General features: G+C 44.7%; 1 protein-coding gene and 1 long non-coding RNA gene across 2 annotated transcripts in view; both read right to left on the reverse strand.

The window, feature by feature from the left end:
- The window catches only part of LOC124776351, a 33,118-nt gene extending 27,558 nt beyond the window's left edge, over nt 1-5,560 (reverse strand). Inside the window, exon 1 of the long non-coding RNA XR_007015609.1 lies at nt 5,478-5,560. This is a non-coding gene — a long non-coding RNA (uncharacterized LOC124776351). The remainder of the gene's footprint in view (nt 1-5,477) is intronic.
- LOC124775137 (reversion-inducing cysteine-rich protein with Kazal motifs-like) overlaps nt 1-25,339 on the reverse strand; it is a 370,434-nt gene that overhangs the window by 142,619 nt on the left and 202,476 nt on the right. Inside the window, exon 6 of the mRNA XM_047249977.1 lies at nt 5,569-5,667. Within this exon, the coding sequence (XP_047105933.1) occupies nt 5,569-5,667 (99 nt within the window). The remainder of the gene's footprint in view (nt 1-5,568; nt 5,668-25,339) is intronic.

A 25,339-nucleotide genomic window follows, 5' to 3' on the forward strand; every position in this document is an offset into this window, starting at 1 on the left:
AGTGTGAGCCGTGCAGCTGCTCACGTTGGTGCTGTCTGCAGGTTTCCACCCTCTGTTGGAGGCCAGGTGGTATCGTTTAGTTGGCATGGTTTCGGTTGTTTGTCTTCTTCTTGTGTTTCACAAGCGTTGCCTGGCCGCTAGTGGCAGCAGCGGTGGTTATCGATATGTAGTAACTCTTGCCCTATCTTTGGGGCGACGTCGTTGTTTTCCTAGGCAGTGTGAGTGCCTAGTTCAGTTGGGGACTCAGGAGGAGCCAGGTCCGCGCAGTGCGGGAACACGCTGGGACCGCTGGCGGCACGCATGGACTGCCGGATGGAAGGGCTGTGGTCACGAGGGTGCACGACCTCGTCGTAAACCGGATCCAGCAAGCTTTAAGATGAGTGCATTTCAATCCAAGTAGAGTAAAATCAGTCACCCGTTTGGGTGACAGATTATCATCACGCCGTCATGTGCATTTTAGTGGATCTGCGTACTGCTTAGTACTTGAAGACCCTACTACGAGGTGTGGCTAGAAAAAAACCGGACTAGTACTGGTGAAACAATAAAACGAATGCAATAACGCTGAAAGTCGCGTGGCCTGTCACGTTACTCTCGCTCCGCCTACTGCTCGAGTTTCATCTGCCTCCTGCACTCAGTCTGCCCGTGGCGTCTGTTTTAAGTAGTTGACGTTTTGTCTGTGCCTCGGAAAATGTTGAGTGTACAGAAAGAACAGCGTGTTAACATCAAATTTTGTTTCAAACTAGGAAAATCTGCAAGTGAAACGTTTGTAATGTTACAACAAGTGTATGGCGATGATTGTTTATCGCGAACACAAGTGTTTGAGTGGTTTAAACGATTTAAAGATGGCCGCGAAGACACCAGTGATGACACTCGCACTGGCAGACCATTGTCAGCAAAAACTGATGCAAACATTGAAAAAATCGGTAAACTTGTTCGACAAGATCGCCGTTTAATAATCAGAGCAGTGTCTGAGTTAACAGGAGTTGACAAGGAAAGTGTTAGGCAGATTCTTCATGAAAGTTTCAACATGAACAAAGTGTGTTCAAAAATGGTTCCAAAGTGTCTCACAATTGAACAGAAGGAACGCCGAAGAATGATTTGTTCTGACATCCTGGAAAACATTGAAAGTGATCCCACCTTCTTACAAAATGTTATTACTTGTGATGAATCGTGGTTTTTTACTTACGATCCGGAAACTAAACGCCAATCGATGCATTGGAAAACTCCTGGTTCTCCACGACAAAAAAAAAAACACGAATGTCAAAATCGAAATTCAAGGCAATGATGATTGTTTTTTTTTTGACATCAAAGGGATTGTGCACATTGATTGGATACCAGAGGGACAAACAGTGAATCAGCATTACTACATTAGCGTCCTGGCTACCCTACGTGAGCGAGTACGGAGAAAACGGAACGATTTGTGGAGAAAAAAGACATGGATCCTTCACCAAGACAATGCCCCAGCTCACAGTGCGTTGTCAGTGAAGACGTTTTTGGCAAAACACAACATTCCCATCTTAGATCATCCACCCTACTCACCTGATTTGGCCGCCTGTGACTTTTTTCTTTTCCCTAAAGTCAAGTCAGCTTTGAAAGGAACTAGATTTGAGACTGTTGAAGCAGTAAAAGAAAAAGCGACGGAAGTAATGTATGGACTTACCGAAAATGATCTGCAGCATTGCTATGAACAGTGGAAAATTCGTATGGAGCGGTGTAGAGACCGAGGAGGAGAGTACATTGAAGGAGATACCATGAAATTGTAAATAATTGTAAATAAATGTTTTTTCCAGCATCAGTCCGGTTTTTTTCTAGCCGCACCTCGTATGTTAAAAGCACTTGGCTCAGAGATTAGAAGGTGTGGTTATGCAACTGTGAATTAATGACGCAGTGAAGAGATTTGTTTCATTCTGCCAACCATCGTCAGAGTTGTCACAGTGAGTTCAGTGTGCGTTTGTCTGCATTATGAATTTGATGTCACTCATTTGATACTTGGTTTTGGCTCACTTTGTGATTGTTTCGGTAATGACGTGTGGTTGCTGATTCTGGTTGGTTACATTTCGGTTTTGCCTCACACGCAAATCGAGTGTGGCTTTAGTTACTGTTAGTTTGTCTGGTGTTCTGTACTGTGACTTGTTTGTTCTGATTTTCGGGTTTGTGGAACCGCACGGAAATCTCGAAGTGGTTTCTTTCACATCCCGGGCGCCCTAAACACAGTATTCAGGGGCGTAGTGCAATCCGCGGGTTCCGGCTTTGGCGTGTTGTTCCAGTCTTTCATTTGGTTTATTGGACGTCAGGTAGCTTCAGCAAGATTATTATTAGTCATTCGTTAGACTGCCATTAGTCTGAGTTACCATCTTGTGAAGTGAATGGAACTCTTGGCTGCCTATCTCATCGCTCGCGAAAGTGTTTGTTGCCATACCTTCTCAGAGGTCGATATCTGGAGCACCGTCTGTGGCTGTTGCATGTGTTTTATTATTGTATTATTTATTACCATACCTTGTAATGCCTACATTAAAGGTTATGTGTGTCTAGTTAACAGTTCCAGTCGTCTTCTGGAATAAATCTAGCAGCGTAAGGGTTGTCTTATAAGGTTACCATCATCTTATTTCACCCGTTTGGTGGTCAGTTGCTTGTTTCTTTTAATTAACCTTTGCCTGTATTTGCTGTTTTACAGCAGGTTTCAAATTTTATATAATTGCCGTTCCTGGCGTGTAAGGACTTCAGCCGTGATTGTGGTCATTTGCTTTAAAAAAATAATTCGATATTTGTATTTCATCAGTAAGCCTTAAAACCTTATTTACTGCCATTCCTGGCGTCTTATACCTTCTGCTGTGTTTGTGGCCACATACTTTCTAATATTTCAATAACTGTAAGTTGTAACTGCAGCGAGTTCCTAAACATGTTTAATTTATTGCCAATCTTGGTGTGTAAGGCCTTCAGCCATGATCACAGTGACTTGTTTTCTTAAACATTATCTGTATCTGTATTTTAGGGTGATTTGTTAAATTGTACCTCACTGAAAACACTATTATTTACGCAGTTGTTTATTCCTTCATCAATGACGTGTGGTATATTTTATTTATTGTTGAGTCTGGAATTACTGTTTTAAAAATAAATGAGTGTAGCTGTAAAAGGCAACCAAGAGTAACTGATTACAGCCCCGTCCACAATCGTAACCGAATCCTGCCTTCCCTTTACTATCAGGTCCCACAGTGATTATGCTTCCTGGAATTGCTGGTAGCACTGTGGAACTCAAGAGCGATTCTTTCTTCTGGTTTCGTGCGGTACTTTACACCCATCTTCTGAAATGTTCTATGGTCCCTCTTAGTTTATCTCTGGTTCTTCATTCGCTTTCTTAATATATATTAATCATTTGCCATTCTATATTCTCGAAGATCCAAAGCTGATACTTTTTGCCTATGATACAAGTATAGCTATCACACCCAACAGACAAGAATTAACTGGTGAAATTGTAAACGATGTTTTTCAGAAAATCATTAAGTGGTTCTTTGCAAATGGGCTCTCATTAAACTTTGACAAAACACAGTATATACAATTCCACACAGTAAATGGAATGACACCGTTGATAAATATAGACTTCGATCAGAAATCGGTAGCTAAGGTAGAATATACAAAATTTCTAGGTGTATGCATTGATGAGGGGTTGAACTGGAGAAAACACACTGAGGATCTGCTGAAACGTTTGAGTTCAGCTGCTTATGCTATTAGGGTCATTGCAAATAATGGCGGTATACATCTGAGTAAATTAACTTACCATGCCTATTTTCATTCTCTGCTTTCGTATGGCATCATATTCTGGGGTAACTCATCATTGGGTAAAAGAGTGTTCATTGCACAAAAGCGTGTAATCAGAATAATTGCTGGAGCTCATCCAAGATCATCCTGCAGACATTTATTTAAAGAGCTAGAGATCTTCACTGTAGCCTCACAATATATATATTCAGTTATGAAATTTGTTATTAACAATCCGAATGAATTCAAAAGTAATATCAGTGTAGATGGCTACAACACTAGGAGAAAGGATGATCTTCACAACTCAAGGTTAAATCTAACTGTGGCTCAGAAGGGGGCAAATTATGCTGCCACGAAAGTCTTTGGTCACTTACCTAATAGCATCAAAAGTATGACAGATAGCCATATAGCATTTAAAAGGAAATTAAATGAATTTCTTAATGGCAACTCCTTCTACTCATTGGATGAATTTTTCGATATAATAAGTGGGTAATTTCCCCAACCCCCACAAAAAAATTAAAAATATTGAGTGTCATGTAATATTTTGTGTGATGTAATATCTTGTATAGACACCTTTTATTAACCGGACACGTTCCACATCATTAGGAAGTGTCGTATTCATAATCTATGGAACAAGTACTAATCTAATCTAATATAATCTTTTCCACTTCACAATGGTATCACCAACAGTCGAGCTGGGTAGCTTTAGTGGAGTTGAAACGCAACAGATAGATCTGTTACTCAGGTGATATGCAGTGACTACATCTCCATCTACATCTACATCCATACTCCGCAAGCCACCTGACGGTGTGTGGCGGAGGGTACCATGAATACATCTATCGGTTCTCCCTTCTATTCCAGTCTCGAATTGTTCGTGGAAAGAAGGATTGTCTGTATGCTTCTGTGTGGGCTCTAATCTCTCTGATTTTATCCTCATGGTCTCTTCGCGAGATATACGTAGGAGGGAGCAATATACTGCTTGACTCTTCGGTGAAGGTATGTTCTCGAAACTTCGACAAAAGCCCGTACCGAGCTAGTGAGCGTCTCTCCTGCAGATTCTTCCACTGGAGTTTATCTATCATCTCCGCAACGCTTTCGCGATTACTAAATGATCCTGTAACGAAGCGCGCTGCTCTCCGTTGGATCGTCTCTATCTCTTCTACCAACCCTATCTGCTACGGATCCCACACTGCTGAGCAGTATTCAAGCAGTGGGCGAACAAGCGTACTGTAACCTACTTCCTTTGTTTTCGGATTACATTTCCTTAGGATTCTTCCAATGAATCTCAGTCTGGCATCTGCTTTACCAACGATCAACTTTATATGATCATTCCATTTTAAATCACTCCTAATGCCTACTCCCAGATAATTTATGGAATTAACTGCTTCCAGTTGCTGACCTGCTATTTTGTAGCTAAATGATAAGGGATCTATCTTTCTATGTATTCGCAGCACATTACACTTGTCTACATTGAGATTCAATTGCCATTCCCTGCACCATGCGTCAATTCGCTTCAGATTCTCCTGCATTTCAGTACAATTTTCCGTTGTTACAACCTCTCGATATGCCAGAGCATCATCCGCAAAAAGCCTCAGTGAACTTCCGATGTCATCCACAAGGTCATTTATGTATATTGTGACTAGTCGACGTTTCCAGTCACTGACCTCTCCTGACGCACTCCTGCCGCTGTCACTGCCTCTCCGCTGTACTCGTCCGGTACTCACACTTGTGCGGCTGCAGGACGGGCGCGGTGGCCGTGTGGTTGCGCGCGCAGGCAAGCACGCGCGGGCTGTGTTGTGCGCACGCGCGCTCCACGGCGGACACGCCGCCCGCGCTGCCCGTCTCCCGGAAGGCGTCGCGGCACGCAGAGGCGCAGGCCTCCGGCGCGGCGCCGCCACAGCACACGGCGCCCGCCTGGAACAGCAGTCACGCTGCTACAACTGGCTGCGTTCGTAAAAGGTTGCTGAGGCGCGAACAGATGAACACTGGTAGCAAGTGTTTCTACTCTGATTTATCGACCTCCAAAGTTGGTAAGCTACTGACAAGGGAACCTCCCCATCGCACCCCCCTCAGATTTAGTTATAAGTTGGCACAGTGAATAGGCCTTGAAAAACTGAACACGGATCAATGGAAAAAAACAGGAAGAAGTTGTGTGGAACTATGAAAAAAATTAGTAAAATATACAAATTGAGTAGTTCATGCGCCAGATAGGCAACATCAAGGAGATTATGAGCTCAGGAGCACCGTGGTCCCGTGGTTAGCGTGAGCAGCTGTGGAGTGAGAGGTCCTTGGTTCAAGTTTTCCCTCGACTAATACGAGTAATTTTACTTTCTTTATTTTCGCAAAGTTATGATCTGTCCGTTCGTTCATTGACGTCTCTGTTCACTGTAATAAGTTTAGTGTCTGTGTTTTCCGACCGCACCGCAAAACCGTGCGATTAGTAGACGAAAGGACGCGCCTCTCCAATGGGAACCGAAAACATTTGATCGCAAGGTCATAGGTCAACCGATTCCTCCACAGGAAAACACGTCTGATATATTCTATACGACACTGGTGACGGCATGTGCGTCACATGACGGGAAAATGTTGTCGACCCACCTAACTTGTACACTTAGCGAATGGGTAAAAAGATTCTTCTACCTTGCCCGATTTATGTTTTCTTGTGGATGTGATAATCACTCCCAAAAAAGTGATGAAAACATAAGAGTTTATCACGTATACTGAAAATAAAAAATTAAACTTTTCACTCGAGGGAAGACTTGAACCTGGGACCTGCCGTTCCGTAGCTGCTCTCGCTAACCACGAGATCACAGCGCTGCGAGAGTCCCATTGTCCTTGATGTTGCGTATCTTCGCGTGGACTACTCAGTTTGTAAATTTTACTAATTTTTTTTATAGTTCCACACAACTTCTTCCTCTTTTCTCGATTGATCTCTGTTCAGTTTTTCAAGACCAATCCACTGTACCAACTTATAACTAAATCTGAGGAGGGTGCGACGGGGAGGTTCCCTTGTGAGAAGAAACTTTTATGTATTTTTATTTCAGCTGGGAAAGGTTAGTCCCTTCAGACCCTCTTGCGTAGGTGTTCAAGTTCCAAAGTATACTATTTTCTTTTTCACAAAATACTCGCACATAAAATTTGAAATCTGTCATTTCTCAACGTTGTCTTCCTGCAGCCTCATACACTCTCCATAGCGTAAGCTAAAACAAACCTTTGATGCCCGTCACTCAATATTTGGCCTAGAGTGTGGCCCCAGCAGACTCAAATCCAGACGCCGTTTCCAAAGTTGCGCCTTAGATGAGCCCCCCATCTACTACCCACTAAGAGAGGACCCACCAAGCGGCGTTTCTGGTGATTGGAAAACCTGGAGAATGCTTAACCGCATCAGAATTGGGGTGGCTCCTGTGAAATCTAATCTGATCAAATGGGGTTTGTTGGACGAAAATGACGACAAATGCTATTGCGGCACTCGACAGGACATGGAACATCTTCTACAATGCCCTGCCTGCCCCCACAGATGCACCCTCGACGATCTATGGCTGGCTAAAGAAGAAGCATTGGACGTTGCCCAATACTGGGCAAACAAATTGTAGTTTCCGGACACGAAAAAGTAAAGTAAAGTAAGTCCATAGCGTAGCCATTATGATTCTGTGGCCCCTACGAAAGCTTCTATATTATGAGAGGTGTAAAACAGGAAATAGGTCGCAACAAAATTATTCTGTTACCAGGTTTCAACACCGACTAAAAGAGTCTTCAGAAAATTCACGATTACCTAAAAAGATTATAAATAAACATTAACATGGAGAAAACTAAAGAATACCCAATTTTACTCCAAACAGACTTATTATTATTATTTATTATTTATCGTATGGCAATACAGACACATAAGAAACAGACATATCACTAATATAACAAACGTTAATAATTTCAATCAAACATCACTAATATAAAACTTCCTGCAGATTAAAACAGTGTGCCGGACCGATACTCGAACTCGAGTTCGAGTCTCGGTCCGGCACACAGTTTTAATCTGCCAGGAAGTTTCATATCAGCGGACACTCCGCTGCAGAGTGAAAATCTCATTCTGGGCTCACTAATATAATCTATCGACTCTGGAGTTGCGAGCAGGAAGTCGTCGGGGCTCCCATTATAGGCTCTTCTGGAACACTCTTCAACAACGTGGCTGATGGTCTGATTTTTTCCGCAGTCACACTGAGGGGATGGTATTTTACCCCATTTATGCAGGGAGTAAGCACATCTTCCAAGACGAGTTCGAATCCTAATTAGAGTGGCAGGCCAAAACCAGGTGGTTTTTGTGTGATGCAAGGCATGTTATGATTCTGCCATGCGTTCCATTTTTCAGACCATGCGTTTCTGATACTGAAACCTTCTTGTACACAGGTCCTTGCTGTTCTTGTTGGTGGGTTCCTAGATCGAAGCCTATTAGTGTTTGCAGCCTCAGTGTCTTGGTGGATTGGCAGGGTTCGATTTACCATGATGTTTTTGTATTCACGTACAAGGGCGTCAGTACGTCGCTGGTGTGGCGGCGGGATGTGGCTTAATATTGGGAGCCATTGCGTTGGAGTGGGTTTAATTATCCAGAAATCATCCTTAGAGTGTTATGCAACTGGACATCCACCTTTTTTACATGTGGGCTGTTTAGCCAAATCAGAGCACAGTATTCCACAGCCGAGAATACAATTGCTAAAGCAGAGGTGCGGAGAGTGGAGGCCGCTTGCTCCCCGGGTAGTACCACAGAGCTTTTGAATAATGTTGTTTCTTGTCTTTAATTTTTCAGCAGTCTTTGTTAGGTGCTCTTTAAAAGATAGTGTTCTGTTCAGCGTCATGCCCAAGTACTTCGGAGTTTTATTATGCCTGAGAATGGTGTTTTCAAATCGAATGTTTCGTTCCTTTCCAGCGAGTTTGTTGTTGAGATGAAAGCAACTAACCTCTGTTTTGGAAACATTTGATTGAAGTCTCCACTTACGGAAATATTCACCCATTATCGTCAGGTCTTTCGTTAGGATATCCTCAGATGCTTCAACTGTGCTACATCTTGTAGCGAGGGCCCAATCGTCAGCGTACCCGAACTTTCTTGATTGTGTTTCCGGCAGGTCTGCAGTATATAGGCTAAATAGCAGTGGTGCGATCACTGATCCTTGTGGTAAGCCATGCTTTAGTTTTTTTGATGGAGCTGTAATCAGTGCCCATACTTATTTGGAACACCCTATCATTGAGCATGATTCTATTAAGCATACTATAGATTTCCAAGGAATTACCTGAAGAATTTTGTACATGATGCCTTCTCTCCACACAGTGTCGTAAGCTGCTGAGAGGTCAATAAAGGCCACTGATGTTTTCAATTTTCTCTGGAATCCTGCCTCAATGTAAGTAGTCAGTGACAACACCTGGTCAGTACAACTTTTTCCTGACCAAAAGCCTGCCTGTTCAACTGGCATCGCCCTGAACAATTCTGGGCTAATTCTGTTATACAGGGTGTTACAAAAAGGTACGGCCAAACTTTCAGGAAACATACCTCACACACAAATAAAGAAAAGATGTTATGTGGACATGTGTCCGGAAACGCTTAATTTCCATGTTAGAGCTCATTTTAGTTTCGTCAGTATGTAATGTACTTCCTCGATACACCGCCTGTTGGCCCAATTGGAGGAAAGTAATGTTGACTTCGGTGCTTGTGTTGACATGCGACTCATTGCTCTACAGTACTAGCATCAAGCACATCAGTACGTAGCATCAACAGGTTAATGTTCATCACGAACGTGGTTTTGCAGTCAGTGCAAAGTTTACAAATGCGGAGTTGGCAGATGCCCATTTGATGTATGGATTAGCACGGGGCAATAGCCGTGGCGCGGTACGTTTATATCGAGACAGATTTCCAGAACGAAGGTGTCCCGACAGGAAGACGTTCGAAGCCATTGATCGGCGTCTTAGGGAGCACGGAACATTCCAGCCTACGACTCGCGACTGGGGAAGACCTAGGACGACGAGGACACCTGCAATAGACGGGGCATTTCCTCGTGCAGTTGATGATAACCCTAATGTTAGGGTCAGAGAAGTTGCTGCTGTACAAGGTAACGTTGACTACGTCACTGTATGGAGAGTGGTACGGGAGAACCAGTTGTTTCCGTACCATGTACAGCGTGTGCAGGCGCTATCATCAGCTGATTGGCCTCCACAGGTACACTTCTGCGAATGGTTCATCCAACAATGTGTCAATCCTCATTTCAGTGCAAATGTTCTCTTTACGGATGAGGCTTCATTCCAACGTGATCACATTGTAAATTTTCACAATCAACATGTGTGGGCTGACGAGAATCCGCACGCAATTGTGCAATCACGTCATCAACACAGATTTTCTGTGAACGTTTGGACAGGCATTGTTGGTGATGTCTTGATTGGGCCCCACGTTCTTCCACCTACGCTCAATGGAGCACGTTATCAGGATTTCATACGGAATACTCTACCTGTGTTGCTAGAACATGTGCCTTTACAAGTACGACACAACATGTGGTTCATGCACGATGGAGCTCCCGCACATTTCAGTCGAAGTGTTCGTACGCTTCTCAACAACAGATTCGGTGACCGATGGGTTGGTAGAGGCGGACCAATTCCATGGCCTCCACGCTCTCCTGACCTCAACCCTCTTGACTTTCATTTATGGGGGCATTTGAAAGCTCTTCTCTACGCAACACCGGTACCAAATGTGGAGACTCTTCGTGCTCGTATTGTGGACGGCTGTGATACAATACGCCATTCTCCAGGGCTGCATCACCGCATCAGGGATTCCATGCGACGGAGGGTGGATGCATGTATCCTCGCTAACGGAGGACATTTTGAACATTTCCTGTAACAAAGAGTTTGAAGTCACGCTGGTACGTTCTGTTGCTGTGTGTTTCCATTCCATGATTAATGTGATTTGAAGAGAAGTAATAAAATGAGCTCTAAGATGGAAAGTAAGCGTTTCCGGACACATGTCCACATAAAATATTTTCTTTCTTTGTGTGTGAGAAATGTTTCCTGAAAGTTTGGCCGTGCCTTTTTGTAACACCCTGTATATAAGCCTCTCTAGTGGCTCTGAGCACTATGGGACTTAACATCTGAGGTCATCAGTCCCCTAGAACTTAGGACTAATTAAACCTAACTAACCTAAGGACATCACACTCATCCATGCCCGAGGCTGGATTCGAACCTGCGACCGTAGCAGCAGCGCGGTTCCGAACTGAAGCGCCTAGAACCGCTCGGCCACTCCGGCCGTCTAAGCCTCTCTAGTAATTTGTAAATTACAAAAAAAAATGGCTCTGAGCACTATGGGACCCAACTGCTGAGGTCATTAGTCCCCTAGAACTTAGAACTAGTTAAACCTAACTAACCTAAGGACATCACAAACATCCATGCCCGAGGCAGGATTCGAACCTGCGACCGTAGCGGTCTTGCGGTTCCAGACTGCAGCGCCTTTAACCGCACGGCCACTTCGGCCGGCTGTAAATTAGAGACAGCGGGGCAATTGGTCTGTAGCTTTTTGGGTTGTCGGCTGGCTTCCCAGGCTTTAGAATAGCTATTACCTTAGAGCGTTTGAGTTCGTGTGGGATATTGCCAGTTTGCATGATGTTTGTGAATAATCGAGCCAGCAATACATTTGTATTCTTGCCACAGTTTATTATGAATTCAGGGTGAATGTTGTCGAAACCTGATGCCTTTGTTGGTTTTACATGTTTCAGAGCTTGTTCTATGTCTTCGCTAGAGAAAGGGCGAGAGTATTCAGTTTCTGTGGCTTCATTTTTTAAGATTTTGAATTCTCGCTTCATTTGCATTGTATGTGTTTTATCCTTTGGTGTCCTAGACGTGTTAACTAGATGTGCAGCTATTGCATTTGGTCTTACAGCTGCTTTTTGTCGTTGTGCTAGTGGGCTGCTACCTAGTTTTCTCAGCAGTGACCATGCTTGCCTGCTAGATGTTTGGAAATTGAGGCTTTCTACAGTGTCCATCCACTTTTGTCTTCTGGCAGCATCCAAGCTGTGAAGCAGTTCATCGGCTATTTCCTGATCTCCGGATTCAAGGCAGCTCTGGTACAGTTTTTCGCTGATTTGAGACCATCCAGGTATGTATTCTTTGCGATACCCTCTTCGTATGTGCTTCTTGGCCATGCTTAGATTTATAAGAAGACTGTACTCACACGTAGCATCAGAAAAATCAATTTAAGAGCAATAATGCTCCCGTCACATAAAGTACGACATTGAGAAGCTAGGGGCTGTGGGAGATGTAGGTTACTGGGGGTGGCATCAGCATGACAGGCTCACATCCCAAAGCTGCTTCAGCGTGGACGCGAAACAATTCTGCCGTCTAGTAACAATCGCCGATAATTGTTGCCGACTTGTTGAAAGATATTTTAAACAACATATACACTACTGGCCATTACAATTGCTAGACCAAGAAGAAATGCAAATGATAAACGGGTATTCATTGGACAAATATATTATACTATAACTGACATGTGATTACATCTTCACGCACTTTAGGTGCATAGATCCTGAGACATCAGTACCCAGAACAACCACCTCTGGCCGTAATAACGGCCTTCATACGCCTGGGCATTGAGTCAAACAGAGCTTGGATGGCGTGTACAGGTACAGCTGCCCATGCAGCTTCAACACGATACCACAGCTCATCAAGAGTAGTGACTGGCGTATTGTGACGAGCCAGTTGCTCGGCCACCATTGACCAGACGTTTTCAATTGGTGAGAGATCTGGAGAATGTGCTGGCCAGGGCAACAGTCGAACATTTTCTGTATCCAGAAAGGCCCGTACAGGACCTGCAACATGCGGTCGTGCACTATCCTGCTGAAATGAAGCGTTTCGCAGGGATCGAATGAAGGGTAGAGCCACGGGTCGTAACACATGTGAAATATAACGTTCACCGTTCAAAGTTCCGTCAGTGCGAGCAAGAGGTGACCGAGACGTGTAACCAATGGCACCCCATACCATCACGCAAGGGGATATTCTAGCATAGGGATGACGAATACGCGCTTCCAATGTGCGTTCACCGCGATGTCGCCAAACACTGTTGCGACCATCATGATGCTGTAAACAGAACCTGGATTCATCCGAAAAAATGACGTTTTGCCATTCGTGCATCCAGGTTCGTCGTTGAGTACAGCATCGCAGGCACTCCTGCCTGTGATGCAGCGTCAAGGGTAACCGCAGCCATGGTCTCCGAGCTGATAGTCCATGCTCCTGCAAACGTCGTCGAACTGTTCGTGCAGATGGTTATTGTCTTGCAAACGTCCCCATCTGTTGACTCAGGGATCGAGACGTGGGTGCACGATCCGATACAGCCATGCGGGTAAGATGCCTGTCATGTCGACTGCTAGTGATACGAGGCCATTGGGATCCAGCACGGCGTTCCGTATTACCCTCCTGAACCCACCGATTCCATATTCTGCTAACAGTCATCGGATCTCGACCAACGCGAGCAGCAGTGACGCGATACGATAAACCGCAATCGCGATAGGCTACAATACGACCTTTATCAAAGTCGGAAATGTGGTGGTACGCATTTCTCCTCCTTATGCGAGGCATCACAACAACGTTTCACCAGGAAACGTCGGTCAACTGTTGTTTGTGTATGAGAAATCGGTTGGAAACTTTCCTTATGTTAACACGTTGTAGGTGTCGCCACCGGCGCCAACCTTGTGTGAATGCTCTGAAAAGATAATCATTTGTACATCACAGCATCTCCTTCCTGTCGGTTAAATTTCGCGTCTGTAGCACGTCATCTTCTTGGTGTAACAATTTTAATGGCCAGCAATGTAAGTCCTCATCTCAAACATCAATAGCCAGTATTGTGCACAATGAAACATTATATAGGGCAATGGAACAGCAAATAGTGGATACATTTTGGTACGTAACTATTACGATATAATGAAAGAAAAAGAGAATGAAAAACGATATCTTAGGGTCTACTCTGAGGAAAAAACGGCAGCTCAATTTTAGGCATTTCTAAGTAACGACGTTATAGGATTAGAAATATATATTACGTAATTGCTACTATTAATTGAGAGCGAAACCATCATTGAAAGAAAGGTCTTTGAAAATATATAACTTTTCATGAAAAGTCTAGAGACTCTCCTCTGTGTACGAAGGATACTGACGTTATGAACGTTTTGGGTTTATTGTCTGTTACTAATAAATAATCATCAAAGGACGAATTACGTATTTTGGTATATGTTTCGCCTTTGTATCTAACAGAAAGTGCTTGTTCTGTTTGTCCTATATAATAAGCTGGACATGACAAGGCTAATTTTATAGGCACCTGAGTTTTTGTAAGGGAGAATGTGCTGATTTCAGATTAAGACTATGATTATTTTTTAAGCTATTGTTAATGGAAGTGGTGCTTTACAGTGCTATATCTTGATGAATCTGGTTTCCCTACTGGAAATTTGTTGACGGAATATGAGGACGACTGGAGAATGTGCGATCGTGGAGTATGTTTCATTGTTGGAAATAGTCTAACCGCTAGGAGCAAGGTCAGATTAGTAATGAGCAAGAGAAGGTATCCTAATGAGGGCACCTTCGCCCAGTGCCTTAGAGTCTTGGAGAAAGAGCACACGAGTTGCCTTTTCAAAAAAATGGTTCAAATGGCTCTGAGCACTATGGGACTTAAAATCTGTGGTCATCAGTCCCCTAGAACTTAGAACTACTTAAACCTAACTAACATAAGGACATCACACACATGCATGCCCGAGGCAGGATTCGAACCTGCGACCGTAGCAGTCGCGCGGTTCCAGGCTGAAGCGCCTAGAACCGCTCGGCCACTCCGGCCGGAGAGTTGCCTTTTCCGGGCGTTCTTCTCGCTATGCTGGAAGGAGTTTGTTCTTCAAAACTACAGCTCGTACCTGTCATCGTTGTGCTCTCTGGTCATCCTTTGAAGTAACTGTCTCAACCGAACGGCCATGTCTGACCAGTCGGTTGGAGGCTGGGATTATTTGCATTCGTTGTCCCCAAGGCGTCCAGCCTCCTTTGAACTGTATCACAAACTAGCACACATAGCTACAGAAGCAGTCAAATGTGGACAAGAAGTTGAGTGGCCAGGGGAAGAGCGAAATATTATAGGGTTAAGTCAGCACACGAGGCGAAAAAAAAAAAAACAGCGCTTGGTAGGGGTGAAGAAAGCCGGAATGATTATCTGTGATGAACAGACACTAATGCACCGCCGGACAGAAGAAATGCAGGAAGGATATGTCGAGAGAAATGAACAAAACCATTTCGTGCCAGAAGTTCCATTTTGACGACGATGTGAAAAAGCTGACTTGCACAATCCAGGTCACTGTCAAGTAACCTGTCGGTGGGAAAAATGTGTCGCATGGATAAGTAATTATAAATAGAATGTCTAAGCATCATAGTTGATAATCACAGGTTGATTCAAAACCGTGCTATAATTGGTCATGTGACGAAAGTTTTAATAACAGCGAGCACTCACATTCTGGTAACTTCCTTGAGCCATGGATGTAGTAACCTATTCTTCGTCAAAAAAATGGAAATTAGCGTATGGCATCGTTGGCGAGGAGGCCCCTGTTCGGGGTAGTTCGGCCGTCAAACGCAAGTCTTATCTGATTCGACGCCACACAGGGCGACTTGCGCGCCGGTGATGAGGACGACACAACACCCAGTCCACGAACGGAGAAAACCTCCAACACGGCCGGGAATCGAACCCGGGCTCGCTTGCTTGGGAAACAAGCACGTTACCACCCACCTAAGCTGACGGACTGTTCTTCGTCATATTCTTCCTCACTAGACTATTACGTCAGCACAGTGTAGAAGAAACCCTTTGTAGAGCTGCCCGCATCTCGTGGTCGTGCGGTAGCGTTCTCGCTTCCCACGCCCGGGTTCCCGGGTTCGATTCCCGGCGAGGTCAGCGATTTTCTCTGCCTCGTGATGGCTGGGTGTTGTGTGCTGTCCTTAGGTTAGTTAGGTTTAAACAGTTCTAAGTTCTAGGGGACTTATGACCACAGCAGTTGAGTCCCATAGTGCTAAGAGCCATTTGAACCATTTTTTTGTAGAGCTCGGAAAGGAAGACAGCACCAGTGAAACGTTAAAGAAAAAACACACAGCTACAGATCACTCAGTTGCTTAAAATCCGTCGCTTCTCCTTCACCTCGCAACGGCCAGAAGTTGTAGGACGGACCTCCTGTGACGTAAGGTAGCCATACAGAGCAGAGAACCTGGTAAGTACAGGAAGTGAGATAATTACGTGAAACAAGCAACAGTTTACACTCGAAGCCCCTTTGAAGCACACTATAACATAATTTTAGTCCACCAGATAGTTCCATATCAACGCACACTACATTGACAAGTGAAAGACTAGCATGTTCAAAAATTCAAATTGATTGATTCTGAACTCTTATTTATAACTTGTGATGCCCGAAAATTTGATATGTTTTTCCTCCAGGCGCCAAATGCCTTAAAAAATAAGCCGTCGTTGACCTGCTCGCGTGATGAGACGGCGTTGAGGCTACAGCGCCGGGCGTTATTCGTGAACAAATAAAAAAAAAAAAAACCACTCCGTCTACAGGCCACAAGTGGCCCATCGGGACCATCCGACCGCCGTGTCATCCTTAGAGGAGGATGCGGATAGGATGGGCGTGGGGTCAGCACACCGCTCTCCTGGTCGTTAAGCTGGTATTCTTGACCGAAGCCGCTACTATTCTGTCGAGTAGCTCCTCAATTGGCGTCACGAGGCTGAGTGTACCCCGAAAAATGGCAATAGCGCATGGCGGCTGGATGGCCACCCGTCCAAGTGCCGACCAAGCCCTACAGCGCTTAACTTCGGTGATCTCACGGGAACCGGTGTATGCACTGCGGCAAGGCCGTTGCCATTCTTGAACTAATGCAATTACAAAATCATCTTGAGACAGACCTTCCAGTACAAGGACGAAAAAGCTCTTTTCTGCGTCTTCATACAGGCATAAACATACAAATAAACTCACTGAATAACATAGTAGCCACAACCTTAAAATAGCACACTGGTTGCTTTGCAACATAACATCTGTAGAACTAATACCAGACGGTCACGTGGCCATCCACCGCCAACATATGACATGGAAGTAAAGCGGTGTGTACGTGCCAGTCGACTGTACGGAATCAGTTGGGTTGGCTTGTTTTGGGGGAGGAGACCAAACTGCGAGAACATCGGTCTCATCGGATTAGGGAAGGATGGGTAAGTAAGTCGGCCATGCCCTTTTCAAAGGAACCATCCTGGAATTTGCCTGAAGAGATTTAGGGAAATCAAGGAAAACCTAAGGCAGGATGTCAGGACGCGGAATTGAACCGTCGTCGAATGTGAGTCCAGTGTGCTAACCACTGCGCCACCTCACTCGGTACGGGATCACTGTAGAGCCGTTGCAGAAAGCAGCTAGCGTGTTTGGGCGTGCCCATGACTACCTGATGAAGATCCTGATTTGCTGGGGTTATCAACTACGACTGTCCAACGCGCCATCAGGGAATGGTGTACTTCTTGCAGCCTTGTAACACATTAGCTGTAGAAAAATCCTGACAGATCGGTGGGAGACGAATATCACTCCTCAGTTTTATATATTTATCATGTGGCACATGCTACCAGCATATATCTATACTACTACATAAAGACAAGACTGTGTTATCAAAAATCTCGAAAAATAAAAGACCGATGTACTTCAAACTTTTACACAATAGTGTAATAAACATTTATGTTAGTACCAAAGATTCTGACTGACGTTGGCTACATTCCAGGGTTGGAACGTTAATAGGGGCAACTATTTATCTATAGCTCGTACAAAATAAATACGTATTTCAAAGTTTTACTGACCTTCAAAGTAGTCACCAGCATTGTTACCGATAACCCGTTGCCAGCGATGTTGAAGTCATAGGATATTCTTAGCAGTGCCAGTTATGTTGAAAGTCCGAGCGGCGCTGTCTGTTGCCCGACGAATTTGTAGCAGTTCTGGAGCGAATGCTGTGAAGTGTTTCCTTCGGTTAGAAATCAACTTGAACTCACGAGGGCTTAAGTCAGCGGAGTGCAGTAGGTGGTATAGCACTTAGCAGCCCCATCAGTCAAACAAATCAGTAACAGAGTGCACTGTACGTGCTTGAGCATTTTCCTGCAAAATGATGGTCAGGTCCTGCAGAAAGTGTCATAACCTCTGTCTCTATGCTGTTTATTCTTGGACCACAACGTAGGACCAGCTAAGAGACAGAAATGATGACACTTTCTGCAGGACCTGGCCATCGTTTTGCAGGACAATGCTCAAGCACGTACAGTGCAACCTGTTACTGATTTGTTTGTCTGATGGGGCTGCTAAGAACTATACCACCTACTGCATTCCTCTGACTTAAGCCCTCTTGAGTTCAACTCGATTTCTAAACTGAAGGAACCACTTCACGGCATTCGCTTCAGAACTGCTCCAAATTCGTCGGGCAATAGACTGCGGCGCACGAACTGTCAACGCAACTGGCACTGCTAAGAGTATCCTACAGCTTCCACGTCGCTGGCAACGAGTTATACACAATGTTGGTGACTACTTTGAAGATCAGTAAAACTGTGAAACACGTATCTATTTTGTACAAGCTGTAAATAAGTAGTTGCCACTATTGAAGTTCCAACCCTCGTATTTTTAATGTACATAAGTATGTGTTTTAACAAGCAGTTATGATATTTATGAAAAATCTCTCGGCGATTTGCATCTACGTAATCACGAAGCTATACGCAGCATCCAAGCGGAGTGGTGCAGTGGTTAGCACAGTGGAGTCGCAATAGGGAAGGCGGCGGTTCAAGCCCACGTCCGACCATTCTAATTTTAGGTTTTCCATGATTTCCCTAAATCGCTTGAGGCAAATGAAGGGATGGTTTCTTTGGACTCCCTTCCCTAATTACCCCGCTGTTCCATCTCCTCGCCCAAATCAACTAAGCAAGTGGCATCATTAAACGATAAGACACACGTCCGACCATTCTAATTTTAGTTTTTCCATGATTTCGCTAAATCGCTTGAGGCAAATGAAGGGATGGTTTCTTTGGACTCCCTTCCCTAATTACCTCGCTGTTCCATCTCCTCGCCCAAATCAACTAAGCAAGCGGCATCATTAAACGATAAGACACAGGTTTTCTCTTAAAACTAGTTGCGAGAAAGAGAATACTAGACTGTGAAAATGTGTGGTGTAAACTTCTTTGGCCGGCCGATGTGGCCGAACGGTTCTACTAGTTGCGAGAAAGAGAATACTGGACTGTGAAAGTGTGTGGGGTAAACTTCTTTGGCCGGCCGCTGTGGCCGAGCGGTTCTAGGCGCTACAGTCTGGGACCGCGCGACCGCTACGGTCGCAGGTTCGAATCGTGCCTCGAGCATGGATGTGTGTGATGTCCTTAGGTTAGTTAGGTTCAAGTAGTTCAAAGTTCTAGGGGACTAATGACCTCAGATGTTAAGTTCCATAGTGCTCAGAGCCATTTGAACCATTTTTAAACATCTTTATCGCAGTTTCAGCTACGATAGGAGGCCCTGTAAATCATAAGGAGAAAACGTTTCCTCCATGTATATGCTTTCTCCTTGCACAGTGTGCTCTAAAACACCTTTTACAAACTGTTAGGTCTAAGTAGGTATTATTTTCAATTGGCACCGTTGTCCGTCAGCGTACCACTTCCGTGCTGCAGCAGTCTAAAAACACGTGTGCTACACAGGTTTAAAACAGGGTGGTCATGGCAGGGGGTGCTTACGTCGGATTGTCTGATGTCATTTGACGTCTGTCCTGCCTCTCCGAGCTGTGTCGCGTCTCATTCGCGTGTTTGTGAGTATCAGAGCAACGCGGTTGAGTACCGGTACACGCTCACAGAATACGCCAACATGACCCTCTGTATGGTAAAGCTCGCGATAATGGAAGAGCTGCCCGTCGCTTTTATCAAGATCCTTATACACAACATCCGATTCCATCGGATACCGCCGGCTGGTGTGACCGAGCGGTTCTAGGCGCTTCAGTCTGGAACCGCGCGAACGCTACGGTCGCAGGTTCGAATACTGCCTCGGGCATGGATATGTGTTATGTCCTTAGGTTAGTTAGGTTTGAGTAGTTCTAAGTTCTAGGGGACTGATGACCATAGTTGTTAAGTCCCATAGTGCTCAGAGCCATTTTTTGAGACGCCGTACACCCGATTTGGAAGAGACCGTTCTGCATCACGTTGAAAGAACCAGTCACCGAGCACACGAGCAATTGCATATATAATGGATGTTGTCCCGGCACCGTCTGGTATGTTCTGCGTGACAAACAACTACATCCATACAACGTCCGATGGATAGTCATCAGTGCCAGCCGACTTTGCACAACACTTTGAGTTCTTTGTGCAGTTTCTACGCCACTACATCAACGAGCCCCTAGTATTTCTACTGCGCATTCTCCTCACAGATGAATGTAAATTTACTAGGGATTTTTTCCTCAATTCTCGAAACAGTCATGTCTGGGCAGACTAAAGTCCACATACCATGCACGTCCAGGGATTCCAATACAAATTGGTTTCAATGCTTGGGCAGGTATCTCGATAGTCATGTGACTGTATCTCCCACCCAGGCTTACGGTCCTATCTACTTGACCTGCCTACAACAAGTATTGGCGTGTTGTTGGACGCTGTGCCGCTGAACTGTCCTTCAAGACATGTGGTTTCACCATGACGGCGATTCCCCTCATTTTTGACGTCACTTTCGGGAACACCTGGACCAACGATTCGGACACGGATGGATCGGCGGAGACGGCGCAGTCGCATGGCCTTCACGATCACCGGATTTGGCTCGATTGCCCATTTTCCTCCGGGCTCGAAAGAAGAGACTCCTGCAGACACAGGAGACGGACTGGCGGCACAAATCGTGGTCGCCGTAGGACAGATTGCAGGCGCACCAGCTGTGATGGAGCGTCTGCACCACAGCATAAGTCGTAGGTATAATGTGTGCACCGAATTAGGTGATCGCGACATCGAACCTTATCAAAGGCAATTGCGTCGGTCGTCTATTGCTACAGCCCATTAACGCCAGATTTCGCGGACTGTCCTAACGTATACGTTCATCGTTCGTCCCACATTGATTTCCGCGTCTATTTCATGCAGTGTTTCATGTCTGCACTGACAACTCTACACAAACGCCGCTACTCTCAGTAGTTAAGTAAAGGCCGTCGGCCACTGCGTTGTGCGTGGTGAGAGGTGATGCATCAGATTTGGTATTCAAGATACACTCTTGATCCGGTGGACCTCGGAACACTGAATTCCCTAACGATTTCCGAAATGGAATATTCCATGTGTGGTGTCACCGCCAGCCACCACACTTGCTAGGTGGTAGCTTTAAATCGGCCGCGGTCCATTAGTACATGTCGGACCCGCGTGTCGCCACTGTCAGTGATCGCAGACCGAGCGCCACCACACGGCAGGTCTTGAGAGACTTACTAGCACTCGCCCCAGTTGTACGGACGACTTAGCTAGCGATGCAACGGACGAAGCTTCGTTTATTTGCAGAGAAGGTAGTTAGAATAGCCTTCAGCTAAGTCAATAGCTACGACCTAGCAAGGCGCCATATCAATTGATAGTTATCGTATGAAGCATGTCTCATCAAGAACGATGTATACAAATGATGGATTAAAGTTAAGTATTCCAGAAGCTACGTACTTTTCTTTATAGCATTCATTCCGTATCCTGTTTCAGACCTCACGCCATCCTGCATGAGCTTATAGCGTGCATTTCGGTCTCCTCAAACCACACTGTGTCGGCACTTCTGTCGACACATCACCACGCTTCCACCTCCAGCTACCATTACATGTTCAAAGTCGGTTAATTCCCGGCTAGTGGTCATAGTTACGTCCGAAACCTTTTCACATGAATCATCTGAGTACAAATGACAACTCCCAGAATGTACTTGCCCTTTATACCTACTGTACGCAATACTGCCGCCATCTGCATATGTGCATAGCAATATCCCATGACTTCTGTCGCCTCGGTGTAAGTAATCAGCGTTTTTTCAGTAATATTACTTAAGAAATAACCGAAAACTTTTTTTAAAAAATTCACTACGAATACCACGTTGTTTTGTTTTGTATCTTTATCTTCGTTTGTTGTTACTAAGGAGTGAAAGAAGTGTAAGCTTGCGTTGTCAGCCTCAAATTCGTAATCTTAAGTCAGCGTCAATAGCACCATTGCGCATTATTGTCATAGAAGCAATGAAAGAAAACAGTTAAAAAAGGATTAGTACTTTTTTCAATGGAGAGCGAGTAGTCGAGTTAAAGGCAAATGTTATCGCACAGTCGGAGGAATATGCTAATTTTTTGTAATGTAACTATTGTGTTTTTGTTTATCTCTTACAGGAAAAGTGGTCAAATTTAATCACGATAAAATGCGTTGAAAATGAGAGTTTGAGAAACGTAGGCAACTAGCCGCTTTCAGCAGCATCGACCGATGGTGCACAATATCTGGCTGCATGAATGATAAAGAGGGCCTTCCCCATCCGTTATGCCTGAAAATGAAGGATTAATACTACGGAACCAGTAGCCCTTAACAAAACATATTATGGCGGAAGTGCATCTTATTTACTGAATATTCGGGACATATTTTATCTCAAATATGAAGTTACGAAATTTGTGTCCCATGCGTATTTAAAAGGAGCAAATTTTGTAACAGAAAGAACGCCAATTTCAAGTTAGCGCTTTCGCTGTTTCAATTGTTTCCCTTGAAACAATATTAGACAAAACTTATAAATGAAAGAGATCCTCAGAGACATAAAGTATAACTTAGAAAAGCATTATAAATTACTGCGATAGAAGTAATTTAAGAAAGACACGTACTAAATACGGTGAAACACCGTTGTTAATAGTATTTGGTGAATGCCTTTCAAGCAATACGTACATTATTATTAGTACAAAAACAAATGAGCAGATTTTAAGGCTGGAAAGTGGAGTTTAGTATCACCTTGAGGCGGAAGCTGTACCAAATATTCGCGCTATACACCTTACACCTCAAAAATTGAATCTTGGAGCATTTCTGAATGCAGTTGGGTAGGTACAGTGCTTTAAACATTGCTTTTTGGATTAGTGACAAGTTTATCTCCGTCTCGCGGGTCAGGGTGGGGCTTGAGACCCTTATTTAGAATATTTTGTGAGCCTCTGTGTCCTTCAGCGTTGCCGTCTGTTACGGGACATTCTTGCGCTCGGTATGGTCTGTTCTGTAGGAAACTACACTACTGCTCATTAAAGTTCGTACACCAAGAAGAAATGCAGATGATAAACGGGTATTCATTGGACAAATATATTATACTAGAACTGACATGTGATTACATTTATACGCAATTTGGGTGCATAGATCCTGGGAAATCAGTACCCAGAACAACCACCTCTGGCCGCAATAACGGCCTTGATATGCCTGGGCATTGAGTCAAACAGAGCTTGGATGGCGTGTACAGGTACAGGTGACCATGCAGTTTCAACACGATACCACAGTTCATCAAGAGTAGTGACTGGCGTATTGTGACGAGCCAGTTGCTCGGCCACCATTGACCAGACGTTTTCAATTGGTGAGAGATCTGGAGAATGTGCTGTCCAGGGCAGCAGTCGAACATTTTCTGAATCCAGAAATGCCCGTACAGGACCTGCAACATGCGGTCGTGCATTATCCTGCTGAAATGTAGGGTTTCGCAGGGATCGAATGAAGGGTAGAGCCACGGGTCGTAATACATCTGAAATGTAAGGTCCACTGTTCAAAGTGCCGTCAATGTGAACAAGAGGTGACCGAGACGTGTAACCAATGACACCCCATACCATCACGCCGGGCGTGCGATGTCGCCAAACTCGGATGCGACCGTGATGATGCTCTGAGCACTATGGGACTTAACTTCTGAGGTCATAAGTCCGCTAGAACTTAGAACTACTTAAACCTAACTAACCTAAGGACATCACACACATCCACAACCGAGGCAGGATTCGAAACTGCGACCGTAGCGGTCGCACGGTTCCAGACTGTAATGCCTAGAACCGCTCGGCCACTCCGGCCTAAACAGAACCTGGATTCTTCCGAAAAAATGACGTTTTGCCATTTGTGCACCCAGGTTCGTCGTTGAGTACATCATCGCAGGCGCTCCTGTCTGTGATGCAGCGTCAAGGGTAACCGCAGCCATGGTCTCCGAGCTGCCGCAAAAGTCGTCGAACTGTTCGTGCATATGGTTGTTGACTCATGGATCGAGACGTGGCTGCACGATCCGTTACAGCCACGCGGATAAGATGCCTGTCATCTCGACTGCTAGTGATACGAGGCCGTTGGGATCCAGCACGGCGTTCCGTATTACCCTCCTGAACCCACCGATTCCATATTCTGCTAACAGTCATTGGATCTCGACCAACGCGAGTAGCAATGTCGCGCTATGATAAACCTAAATGGCGATAGGCTACAATCCGACCTTTATCAAAATCGGAAACGTGATGGTACGCATTTCTCCTTACACGAGGCATCACAACAACGTTTCACCAGGCAACGCTGGTGAACTGCTGTTTGTGTATCAGAAATCGGTTGGAAACTTTCCTCATGTCAGCACCACCGGCGCCAACCTTGTGTGAGTGCTCTGAAAAGTTAATCATCTGCATATCACAGCATCTTCTTCCTGTCGTTTAAATTTCACGGCTGTATCACGTCATCTTCGTGGTGCAGCAATTTTAATGGCCAGTAGTATACGTTCGCCCATATCAAATGTTTCGGTTTCTTCTGACATAATTTGTCATCACTTGGCGATCGTCATGTCTAGAAAAACAGAAACTGCCAACCTCTCGCAGAGGGTGCGGCGTGGCACGTTACTTTTTACCGCCCTGCCAGTGTCCAGCAATGTTTATTTGTCTAGCTAATAGCTGTAGTAGAAAATACTGGACCACTACTGTCTACTGCAGGTCGCAACATACATAGAATTGTCCGGCAAACTGGATGTGACTCGTTACTGAAATAAAAGTTTTAACTTGTCATTGTAAATTTTCAGGTGTATTTTTACGATAAGGATCAGAGTTAATACTGCCAAGTCCGTACTAAGTGCAACACAATGTAAAGTTCACACGCAATCCACAATCACACACGTAGCCAGTTTATGGTATTTACACCCGTTACCGAAGTTAATAGAGTTCACCGGATCGTTTGGTTATGAAAATGCTCGCTCAAATGTTGTGCACTATGCTCTACACGTAATACCTGTTCCAGTCTTAGATCGCACAACACGCCACGCGGTTTTAACTAACAGTTTAAACAATAATTTGGTATTCCGTCCGAAATTCCACACGACTTCCACTATACCGTTCACTTAAACACGCTTTGTACTACTTCGCGAACTCGTAATTAGCATTTTTCCACGATTTTACAGTACTTTCGTCGGAGCTGCTTTCAATGAGATGTTGCTAGTTCGAACCCTCAGCCCCGACACCCCTATATCACACCAAAGGCTTTGTTCCCAGCATAGATTGGCGCGAGCCTGCATTTTTCTGATTGGCTGATATCACAAACAGCAAATCAGGTTACAGTATTATCCCGCGGTAACCTGCGCTTTACTTC

The sequence above is a fragment of the Schistocerca piceifrons genome, chromosome 2 (assembly GCF_021461385.2).
Source record: "Schistocerca piceifrons isolate TAMUIC-IGC-003096 chromosome 2, iqSchPice1.1, whole genome shotgun sequence".
In the NCBI taxonomy this organism is placed as follows: Eukaryota; Metazoa; Arthropoda; class Insecta; order Orthoptera; family Acrididae; genus Schistocerca; species Schistocerca piceifrons.